This window comes from Diceros bicornis, chromosome 35 (assembly GCF_020826845.1).
Source record: "Diceros bicornis minor isolate mBicDic1 chromosome 35, mDicBic1.mat.cur, whole genome shotgun sequence".
Lineage (NCBI taxonomy): Eukaryota > Metazoa > Chordata > Mammalia > Perissodactyla > Rhinocerotidae > Diceros > Diceros bicornis.
The window spans coordinates 31,024,779-31,035,588 of NC_080774.1; the positions used below are offsets into that span (position 1 = coordinate 31,024,779).

Consider the following 10,810-nt stretch of genomic DNA (forward strand, 5'->3'; position numbering starts at 1 on the left):
ATGTGCAGGGAGGGCTGTGGGAAGAATCCAGGCAGACCCCGCCCCTCCTGAGGGGAACCCTGGGGGCCCGGAGCCTGCTCTCCTGCACTGCACCGTAGTCTTCCGCCTGGACTGGGAAGCTGGGACAGACCACTGTGTCCTTCTCTGTGCCCCAACAGAAAGCCCTGTGTGAGTCCACCCCAATGCAGAAGCCACTGGTTTGCCTCCTTTCTGGGAACAGAACCCCAGGGACCCTTCTGTCCTGGCTGCCAGGAAGCCACTTTGGGGGCAATGATCTCTTCCTGATCTTAGAGCTCCATTCCTTCCTCTGGTTGTGCCCCACACAAACGTGGCATGCTCCTCCTCAGCCCTTGCTGAAGAGCCCCAGGTGCTCTGTGCAGGTGGATGGGGAGCCCCAGTGGCAGGTGGGTACCCCAGGCAAGGGGAGGCCATCCATAAGGGCACCAGCAAGCTAGGAAGTAGCCCAGTGCAAGATGAACCTCAGGGAGCCTGGAGACCTCAGCGAACCACCTGCAAACCCTGCTGTCCAGCACAGCTTTTGACCCGTCACTGGAGTCTCTGCTCCAGACATGAATAAATGAAGTTACACACCAAAGGCCCTGACAAGCAAATTTCAGGACATTGTGTGGCAGTTTCCAGGACTACAGAGAATTCAGCTGCACTTCTGGGGCTGCTGTGGCCAAGGCCCAGGAGGGAGTGGTCACATATGCGGCTAAAATTGCCCCCCACACTGAGCTGTTGGCCACAATCACAGATGCAGGGAGGCCTTACAGATTCTAATCAAGGTGAAGAAAAATGGGGACATAAGTTGAGGCCAGACCTGCTGCCTCCATGCTTCCCCCACCTCTCTCCCCAGACCTCAGGGGACTAGAAAGGTCATTTGTCAGGCCCTCACTACTCATCAAGCATAGCAGCCCCAAGAAGCCACAAATCATCACCCTTGTCCGTTTCTCAGATCAGACAGGCCCAGTGGTGGGGGGGGTGGCTGGCCTGCAGCCAGGGCTCAGGCACTGTGCCAGGTCTGCTAACTTCTGGGCAGACGGCCTGGGGATGGAAGTCTGTTGTGTCCCCTCAAAGGAACTGAGTCTGCCTGGGTTTTGCGAGTGTTTTCAAATGGGCAAGCTGGCTAAGTCAGGCTGTCTCAGGTGCCAAGAAGAGGATGCTTGGTGCTGCCCCCTGGCCTCTACTCACACCACCCTGTTCCTCAGAGAACCCTGTAGGGCATGGTGCTACACGGGGAGGGGTGGGCAAGAGCTGGGCTTTCTGTTCTCCACAATCAAGAGCCTGGACTCCAGGGTCTGAGCCCTTCAGGGGCTGCAGCCAGTCCGGGGAAACCAGCCCAGTACCCAGGGGAGGGGTCCCACCCCCAGCTGAGCCAGATAGCAGGGCCTCTAGAATCCTCTTTATTATGGTGTCTGGCGGGTCTGGTGGAGGCAGCTCAGATCAGGTCCCTTTCCAAGTGGATTCTGAGGAAAGAGGGGGCGGAGCCCTGATGGGAGCCCCTAAGTCAGCTGGGGTCCGGCAGCCTTTCTCTCAGGCCATACTGCTGCTCAGCTGCATGGCAAAGTCCTGCACGTGCTCCTTCAGAGTCTGGCGAGCATCCGCCTGTGCCCGCTTCTCCCGTGCCCGCTCCTGCTGCAGCTTGGTCAGCCGCAGCCGCAGCCGCTGCTCCCGCCGCTTACAGGCCTGCAGCTGGCGCTGGGCCTTGTCCAGGGCATCAAGTGCAGCCTCAGCCCGCCGCTTCCAGAGTAGGGCACTGCCCACCTGGTAGCTGTGCTCATTCTGGATGTAGGCTCCAGCGGGTGGTGGGAGGCGCAGCATGTAGGCTGAGGGTGAGACAGGCCGTGGCTCCAGAGGGGATGGCTGCCGCTCTGGCTCCTGCTCCGGTGAGGGCTGGGCACTGCAGCCCGCTTCATCTGCCTGGGCACCCAAGGGCCCCAGGAGGTCTGAGAAGGGGCTGCTGAGGCCCGGCTCCAGCCTCCCAGCGTGGGAAGCAGGCAAAGCAGCAGGGGCTGAGGCCTCTTCCACAGGAAAGCAGGTGACATCACCAGGTGGAGGTGGAGAAAATGGAGTCGTGGGTCCTCGGCCCTCAGAGCAGCTACGGGGGAGACAGAGAGAGACTGACAAGCCAGACTAAGGGCTTGCCAGACCCCACCTCTCCAGCCCACTTGACCACCCCTATCCCAGAATTCACTTTCCCAGCTCAGAACCCTGTCCAGCAAGGCTTCTGGCAGACACCCCACAGCCAGTTCCTGAGACTTGGGGTGGAAGTGGGGCATCCCCCCAGCCACAGCACATACCGCTTCCTGCATCGCCGGAGCCGGCTGACGTCTGTGGGGCCAGGCGGGTAACTGTGCCCCTTGGTCTTGGCTGTCTGGCGCAACTTGGAGAAAGACTCAAATATCGTGGGAACTGCCCCCTCCTTCAGCCTGTGATACCCACTGTGGGGGAAAAGCAGCCTGCATGAGATGGAGAACAAGCACTGCCACCCGAGGCTGACCTGAACAGGCGCGGGGCCAGCACGTCCCCCAGCAACCCGGAGCAGGCTCCCCAGTGCTACCACTGTGGGAGGTGGGAAGGCATACCACAAACAATTAGTTTGGGGAATGCCAAGTTTAGTAGAGTTACACCAATCTCTTGGTGTAGGACTCCTCAAAGTTAAGGTGTGTGGAAAGGCTCCACCAGAACTGGGTTGACCAGCCAAAAAATTACTTCATTTGTGAACCTGCTGGGAGGCCTGGGGTTCTAAGGAACACCCTCTGGAAAAGCTGATGTTTTTCTCTTGAGTCACTAGCACAGTGATTCTGAGGGGCTGGGTCTGACTGTCCTCGTCTGTCAGAAGAAGAAACTGTGCCACAGAGCTGGGAAGAAGCAGCCACCCTGGAACCAGGTCTACTTGTCTGCCTGTCCCAGTGCTAGCTGCCTTTGGGACCTCCTCGTCGGGCCCTACAGCTGCCCCAATCAGCCCGCTACTCCGATGCCCCACAATCTGCCCCAGTGCAGGCTGGCAAGGAGGCTCACCTGATTCCCACCAGCTCAAAGCAGTTCTCCTCGAAGTGTTTGGAGCAGAAGTAGATGTACTCGGACGCCGGGTCCCACAGGCCCTGGCCGCTGGGGTCCAGCCGCTGGCAGTTGGCCAGCCACAAGCCTCGCCTTGGGTTGTCCTTCTTGGGAAGTCTGCAGAGCCACAAACCCGTGAGCACCTGGGCAGCCCGCGCTCATGATCCCCGAGCTCCCCGGACGGGAAGCGCTGGCCCTGTCCATGCCGCCACGAGACCTCCCTTCCACGCTACCGGGGAAGCACCGCCCGCCCGGGCGCAGTCGAGGAAACTGAGGCCTCAAAAGAGAAACCTGCTCAGCGTCAATTAGCAAATTAAGAGTCCGAAAGGTTCCAAGGCCGGTGGACCTCCCGTCCTCCCTTTCCCTTCTAGGTTCGATCTCACCTGGACCGCCTCCTCACCTTCCTCCACCCACAAACTCAAGCCTCGGCTTAACAGAAAGGCGTACGCGCGCTCGCGACTCCATGAGCTGAGCAAAACGAGAGCATGCGCACGAGAATCTTGGCGCGCCAGCACGCACGCGCGCTGACCTGTGGAAGGAGATGCCGCGGTTGCGCGTCTCGCGCGTGTCCCGTGTGCAGCAGCCGGCGGCGGAGCAGTGACGCGGCATCTGGGGAAAAGGCGGGAGCTTGCTCGCGGGCGGCTGTCCGGGCCCAGAGGGGCCGCGCGCCCCCAGCTGCCGCTCCGTTCCAGGCGGCCGGGGCCTGCTGGGTCTTCCTCGGCCTGATCTTGCCCGAACCCCGACCCAGCCCGTTCTCCTGCCTCCCGTCAGCGTCACTCACGGTCTCGCCATTGCTGCGCCGCAGAAGTCTCGCGAGGTGCAACGCGCGGCGGAAATTGGCACCATAGAGACTCGGAAGCGCCAGGCGCTCGCCTCAGGGGCGGGGAGCCGGAAGCAGGCTGTCGCAGCTGGGCGCGTGCCGTCCCAGGGGCCCTGGACGCCTGCGCTGTCGCACACGTGAGCCCGTCTCCTTTGTCCCTTTGGGGGTAACTTTCGGCCGTCAACACCACGGCACCTGGGGAACAGCTCGGCTCGGCGGCAGGAAACCGGCAGTGCCGCAGGAGCCTCGCAGGCCGCCGGGCAGGTCCCAGCTGCGAAGAAGGAAACTCCCACGACGAGAAACAGGGGACGGGACTCGTGGTCAAAAGACCCTGACAAAAACCAGGGCTCGCCGCTCACTCCGAGAGGTGCCTCTGATGGAAGCGCGGGCAGGGCATCAGGGGTTGGGTTTGGGCTGGGGCTGCCTACCAGGCCCCGCCCACCAGACAGAGTGAAGTCAGTCACTCCGCGGCTGAGGAAGAACACATCTGATTACTGTTCCGTTCTCCACAGAACGTCAAGTGTGGGTGGTGGATTTATGAGTGTTTAAATTTGTAATAATCAAAGCATTTTTTCGTAATTCCCTCACCCATGCCTTTTGAAGTCTGTTTTCTGGGAATAATGCAGTAACCAAATAGAAATGCTTAACTTTTTCTGTCTGAGATGAAACAGATGTTTTTTCTCTAGAAATCCACTTATAAAAGGCAGCTATCTGGACAGGGAATTTTGTCCGAGGGCAGCAGAAGAGAGACCATGCCTCAACACAGAAACTTTAATAGGTGAGCACAGCTGTAACATCATAGGAGGGGAGGGTACAAAGGGCTTGGCCGCCAGCACACACTCAGTACTCTTCCCCTTCTTCGGCCTCTGCTTCCACGGAATCCACGCCCACCTCCTCGTAATCCTTCTCCAGAGCCGCCAGGTCCTCGCGGGCCTCAGAGAACTCTCCCTCCTCCATGCCTTCCCCCACGTACCGGTGCACAAAGGCTCGCTTGGTGAACCTGAGATCAAACTCATGGTCCGGGCGGGCCCAGGCCTCGGTGATGGCGGTGGTGTTACTAAGCATGCACACAGCCCGCTGCACCTTGGCCAGGTCTCCCCCGGGGATGACGGTGGAGGGCTGGTAGTTGATCCCCACCTGCCAGAGAAGACGAAGAAAGCACTCTGTGAAGCTTCTGTCAAACCCAGAAATGGTGGCCACTTTCATGGAAACAGATGACACATGGGTCCCCTCTGGCGATCTGGGAGAAGGCTTGGTTCACCCTGCAGGCTCTGAGCCCTTTTTGGTGCCAGGCAGGGAGCCAGGAGAGCAGGGTGCTGGTTTCCAGACAAGGAAAACAGGGAAAGAGGAGCCCCCGAGTCGGCCACCCTGCCTAGGTCCTGAGCTGCCTGAAGGGCTGTGTCCCAGCCACTGCGACGTGTGATAGGTGCCCAGGTGACAGGGCTGTCTTCCTTCTGAAAAGGGACACTGCTTTGGATTCTTGGTACATTATTTTCTCCACAGGCTTCAACAAGATGAGGATTAATTTCTGTGGCTGAAACCTTTTCCACCCAGACAGATTCAGAGTACACAACTGTGGTTGTATCACGAGGGAAGGTCATACCCCCTGCTTTCCCACCAAACGAGCCAGCCTGTGCAGAGCAGGGTGACAGGCACACCATCAGAGGTCCTGGGACTGCTGTCACCACTGCATCAGGAGGTGGTCTGTGTATGTGCTAAGTAGGAGGAAGGGGGTGAGGTTTTAGGGCTGGGACCAAAGAGGAGGCATTCCAAGTTTCAGATCCAAGGGACAATGTGACCAGAGGTTTTGGCAGCAGCACGCAGGGTCAGCTGGAGCCCAGTCAGCAAACTTTGTCTGTAAAGGGCGAGACACTACATAGTCTAGGCTGGGTGGGCCACGCGGTCTCTTACAGCTCCTCAGTTCTGTCTTTGCAGCAAAAGCAGCCACAACAATACGCCAATGAGCACATGTGGCTGTGTTCACACACAACTTGTTTACAGAACCAGGCGGCTGGTCCACCCACCATGCTAATCCCCCAGCTAGAGGAGGAGGACCAGAGGAGGAAGGCCTAGTTCAGAACCACCGCAGCAGGCCCAGCAGAAGCAGTGAGGGTCTGAGCTAGCAGAGGAGGCCTGAAAAGGCTCAGGGAAGCACAGTCCTGAAGGAAAGAATCCACAGGGTTCGGTGACCGAGGATGGGACAAAGCTGGAGAGTGACAGCAAGATTTCATCTTGTATCCAGTAGAAGGTGGGGACAAACTGTGGTCTGAGGCAAACTCAAGCCAGACTTTCTAGGCTTACCAAGAGAGAAATAAAGACGTTGCCATTTTCTTCACAGAAATATTTCAGATAGTTTTTGTTTAAATCAAGCACTGCATGATACATTTAAATTGGATGTAGTTTCTATACACTTATGGGATGAAGTAAGATTTAGTGACAGCAATCAGTTTATAGTAATCCCCAAATTTCAAACATCCACAGGAATTACCAAAATGCCCTGAAAATGCCTACATTTTCTCAGTCCAACCTACATTTTCCAAACTTATTCTACCACCCAAAAAAGGGAACAAGAATCCTTCAAAAGTTTTTGTTGTGTAAAGAAAAAATGCTCTCATCACAGATCTATATGTGGTGACTCAGGAAGGAAGTTCAAAAGATGCCACTGTTGGGGCCGGCCCTGTGGCTTAGCGGTTAAGTGCGCGCACTCCGCTGCTGGCAGCCCGGGTTCGGATCCTGGGGGCGCACCGACGCGCCGCTTCTCTGGCCATGCTGAGGCCGTGTCTCACATACAGCAACTAGAAGGATGTGCAGCTATGACATACAACTATCTACTGGGGCTTTGGGGGAAAAAAATCAATAAAAATTATTAAAACAAAAGATGCCACTGAATAGATGGTCACTCTGGTTCCCTAATTTCTGACCAAGAGCTGAGCTGCCAGGGAACAGAGGAATTCTCTGCAAAGGACCACGTTCTGTTGCAGAGTCTGCTGCTTGCTAATAGGTAGACCCCCTCCACATCACCCAGACCTACCTTAAATCCAGTCAGGCACCAATCCACAAACTGGATGGTGCGCTTGGCCTTAATGGTGGCGATGGCTGCACTGATGTCTTTCGGGACCACGTCCCCCCGTACAACATGCAGCAAGCCATAGACTTGCCGTGGCAAGGGTCACACTTGAACATCTGGTTGGCTGGCTCGAAGCAGACATTGGTGATCTTTGCCATGGATAGCTGCTTGTGGTAGGCCTTCTCAGCAGAGATGACTGGGGCGTAGGTGGCCAGGGGGACGTGGATGCAGGGCTACAGGACTAGGTTGGTCTGGAATTCTATCAAGTCCATGTTCAGGACCCCGTCGAATTGCAGGGAGGCTGTGATGGAGGACAGGATCTGCCCAATCAGACGGTTGAGGTTGGTGTACACGGGCTGCTCGATATTTAAGTTGTGCTGACATATGTTGTAGAGGGCTTCGTTGTCCACCAGGAAGGCACAGTCAGAACATTGCAGGGTCATGTGGGTGGTCAGGATGGAGTTGTAGGGCTTCACCACGGCCGTGGAAACCTGGAGGGCTGGGTAAATGGCAAATTTGACCTTGGACTTCTTGCCATAGTCCACCGAAAGGCGCTCCATGAGCAGAGACACAAACCCAGAGCCGGTGCTGCCCCTGAAGCTGTGGAAGATGAGGAAGCCCTGCAGCCCCGTGCACAGATCCGCCTGAGAGAAAGCAGAGAACGTGAGCCAACACCTGCAGAAGCCACACCGCCCACCTCCAACCAGCCACGGTCACTTCTCTTCCTCTGCAAGATCATACGACTCACATCCTCCCCAGTGAACACGCATTACACTTAGAGGCAGAGCAGAGCAGACGTTAAAGATATATGGATGCACCGCAGCCACACTGGAGAGTCAGACTGTGGACTCGTGATTCTGGCCTCAGTTTTGCCAAAATGTCCTCCTGGTCGCAATCCAAGGCCTCCTCTTTCGTCCAGGACAACGTCCACAGGAAGCCTTCTCAGTGCTCTTCTTACCAGTTTGTGGATCCGGTCCAGGACCAGGTCGATGATTTCCTTGCCAATGGTGTAGTGGCCTCTGGCGTAATTACTGGCTGCATCTTCCTTCCCGGTGATCAGCTGCTCCGGGTGGAAGAGCTGCCTGTAGGTCCCTGTGCGCACTTCATCTACAGAGGACACAGGGGCCGCGAGTCTTTAAGGCCTATTGTTAACTCACCTGGTGGACACATTTGAGACTGTTTGATTCTTTTTTTGTGTGTGTGAGGAAGATCAGCCCTGAGCTAACATCCATGCTAATCCTCCTCTTTTTGCTGAGGAAGACCGGCTCTGAGCTAACATCTATTGCCAATCCTCCTCCTTTTTTTTTCCCCCAAAGCCCCAGTAGATAGTTGTATGTCATAGCTGCACATCCTTCTAGTTGCTGTATGTGGGATGCAGCCTCAGCATGGCCGGACAAGCGGTGCGTCGGTGCGCGCCCGGGATCCGAACCTGGGCCGCCAGTAGCAGAGCGTGAGCACTTAACTGCTAAGCCACGGGGCTGGTCCCACTGTTCAATTCTACCAGGCACGTGCTGATCCTTGTAGGTCAACAGCATCAGTGTCTCCTAGGAAACATCTGTGTGTAATACACAGACCACAATTGCAACCTATGGCTCTAGGACAGAAGAGTACAATCAAGGTATAAATGCCAGCATGACCGATTCCCAAAGAAGTGAACAGAGCTCTCACACCTGCAAACAGGCAATTCTACATGTGCATATTTCTTTCATACCTGTAGCTACAGCCAAGGGTATAGTTTGAAAATCCCTTACATACTAGACAGTCACCAGGTCAGACTGACTTTTCTGGGAAGTCCCATGAGGGCACCCTATGTGGCCTGGGTCTCACAGACTTCAGGGTGACATTCTGTCATCTCCTGGGTGGCCACTGAAAGGTGCTCTCTCTGCAGCTCTCCTTGGAAACTACCTCAGACTCGTAATCTGGAGGAACCCAACGAATGTTCTATACTTACCCTTCTATGTCTAAGATGCAGGCCAGGACTTGTGCACCAGCCTGAGGGAGTGCACAGCATCAACGAGGGACCCGGGCACCCTGCAGACAGAGTCTACACAACCAGCTGACCGGGGCTGAGGTGGCCACAAGTGAATCTATCCCCAGCCCATCTTCCTGCTGGCCAACCTTACAGTAGGTTTTTCTAAATTAGGAGCCCTAGTCCCACAGACATTTCAAGCACTAACCTTCCAGTTTCTCACCTAACGTGGCCAAGGGTATACACTTGTACGTCTGTCCTTTCTGCAGAGGAGTCAAAGGAGCACACGTGGGGCTTTAGCAAGGCTCTCCCACCCTCCCAGGACAGCTGCCCTGAATGCCCGAGTACCTACCCACCACGGTGGGCTCCAGGTCCCACAAACACTGCTCTGGGCACATGTTTGCCAGCCCCAGTCTCGCTGAAGAATGTGTTGAACGAGTCATCACCACCACCGCTGGTTTTGTCACTTGGCATCTGACCATCGGGCTGAATTCCATGTTCAAGGCAGTACAGTTCCCAGCAGGCATTGCCGATCCGGACCCTGGGCCACCCCACGTGGATAGAGATGCACTCACGCCGGGAACCAGAACATAAAGGTGAGACCCTCGTCTTCAAGGCAATCGTCACTCTATGACATGCAGAACATGTGTGTGTGCTTCAGAGTGTCTACAGCTTTCTCAAACCTTATTTCCCACAAGGTTTATGTGACCATTTTATGTGAAAACAGACATGCCCTAAACCACCCTAGCTAGTACGTGCCAGAGTTAGCCCAGAACCTAAGTGTTTGCTACTGTACAAAACTTGGGTTATTTTAAAACATGGAAGCCGAGTAATGTGAACAGTAAACTCCACATTATGGCTAGTCACATAATTCTGTGAAGGATACGGCAGTTTTTGATTGTGTCCTGACCAAAGAATAAGGTAAAAGTGATAGAGTCGGGGAAGGAAAAGTGGACTAGGACACAGGTCACCATGGCCCAAGCGCTGGCGGTCACTGTGTGTGTGTGTGTCTCCCAGCTGCCCTCTGGATCTACCCTCTGTTGTTCTCCATCCAGATCCAGGCTCCCAGAGGCTGACCACGGGGACTGCATCAAAGGGCTTCCTTGTCCCCTGGCTTCTGCTTGCTCTAGCCAGTGGCAGGCAGCAGCAAGACACCGGGAGGTTAAAAGAAAGTGTGGTCAGGGCTCCCTCCTGGGCTCTCTCCCTGCCAGACCACCAGCGGTTGCTGGAGGCGGCTTATCAAGGCCACAGCTTTCAGCAGCCAGCGCTCCTCATAAAGCTGCCCTGTCAACTTCTAGTGACCACTCCCTCACGTCCCCACTTCAAGCCTAGGAGGTGATGGCTCCCAGACACCCCGAATGCTGGGACACCGCGCTGCCCTTTGGTGGTTTCCTGAAATTCTGCCCATTCCTTTATAAACGGTACCTTTTAAAGATTCTCCCCAAAGTACCTATTCTGAATGTACCATCTCTTTCCTGCCGGGAACCTAACTGTACAGACATGAACCTCTTGTTCAGTTGTAGACACATCATCCTTACAAATACAGAGAGGAAACCAAATGAAACTTGAGGTGTTCCCTCCACCCTAAATTCTAATGCACAATCCCAAGAACTTGAAGTCCTGTTTTCTACTATACAAGCACCAAACTCAGAGTCATCAGGGCATCAAAGATGGACATGACGCAGCAGTCCCCCCATATCACCCCAGAAGGAGGCATTCAGTTCCAGAAAGAACTTCTCCAGTGACAAGGAACTGCCTCCTCCAGAGGAAAATTCCTCAACACTCTGGGAAGTGCTCTGGAATCCACCCAACCACACTTTTCAAATCCATATTATCATTGTGCCTTCCTTAAGTCCAGACACCCTGTATTTCACAGAGTGTTTCTCCCAGGAGG

The 10,810-nt window shown here is 55.4% G+C and overlaps 1 protein-coding gene and 1 pseudogene across 2 annotated transcripts; both read right to left on the minus strand.

Annotated features, from left to right (window-relative positions):
• Window positions 1-1,389: 1,389 nt before the first annotated feature.
• Window positions 1,390-3,926, minus strand: THAP7 (THAP domain containing 7). Of its 2 annotated transcripts, XM_058532097.1 has the most exons (5): window positions 3,842-3,926; window positions 3,461-3,669; window positions 3,022-3,177; window positions 2,301-2,441; window positions 1,390-2,098 (listed from the first exon to the last, which is right to left on the minus strand). In XM_058532097.1, the coding sequence occupies exons 2-5, from the start codon at window positions 3,667-3,669 to the stop codon at window positions 1,534-1,536; spliced, it is 1,071 nt and encodes a 356-aa protein (XP_058388080.1). In that variant the 5' UTR covers window positions 3,842-3,926; the 3' UTR covers window positions 1,390-1,533. The 2 variants fall into 2 exon arrangements, with proteins under 2 accessions (XP_058388080.1, XP_058388081.1); XM_058532098.1 differs by lacking the exon at window positions 3,842-3,926 and having other exon boundaries at window positions 3,590-3,684.
• Window positions 3,927-4,720: 794 nt separating this feature from the next.
• Window positions 4,721-9,569, minus strand: LOC131398505 (tubulin alpha-3 chain-like; annotated as a pseudogene).
• Window positions 9,570-10,810: the final 1,241 nt, after the last annotated feature.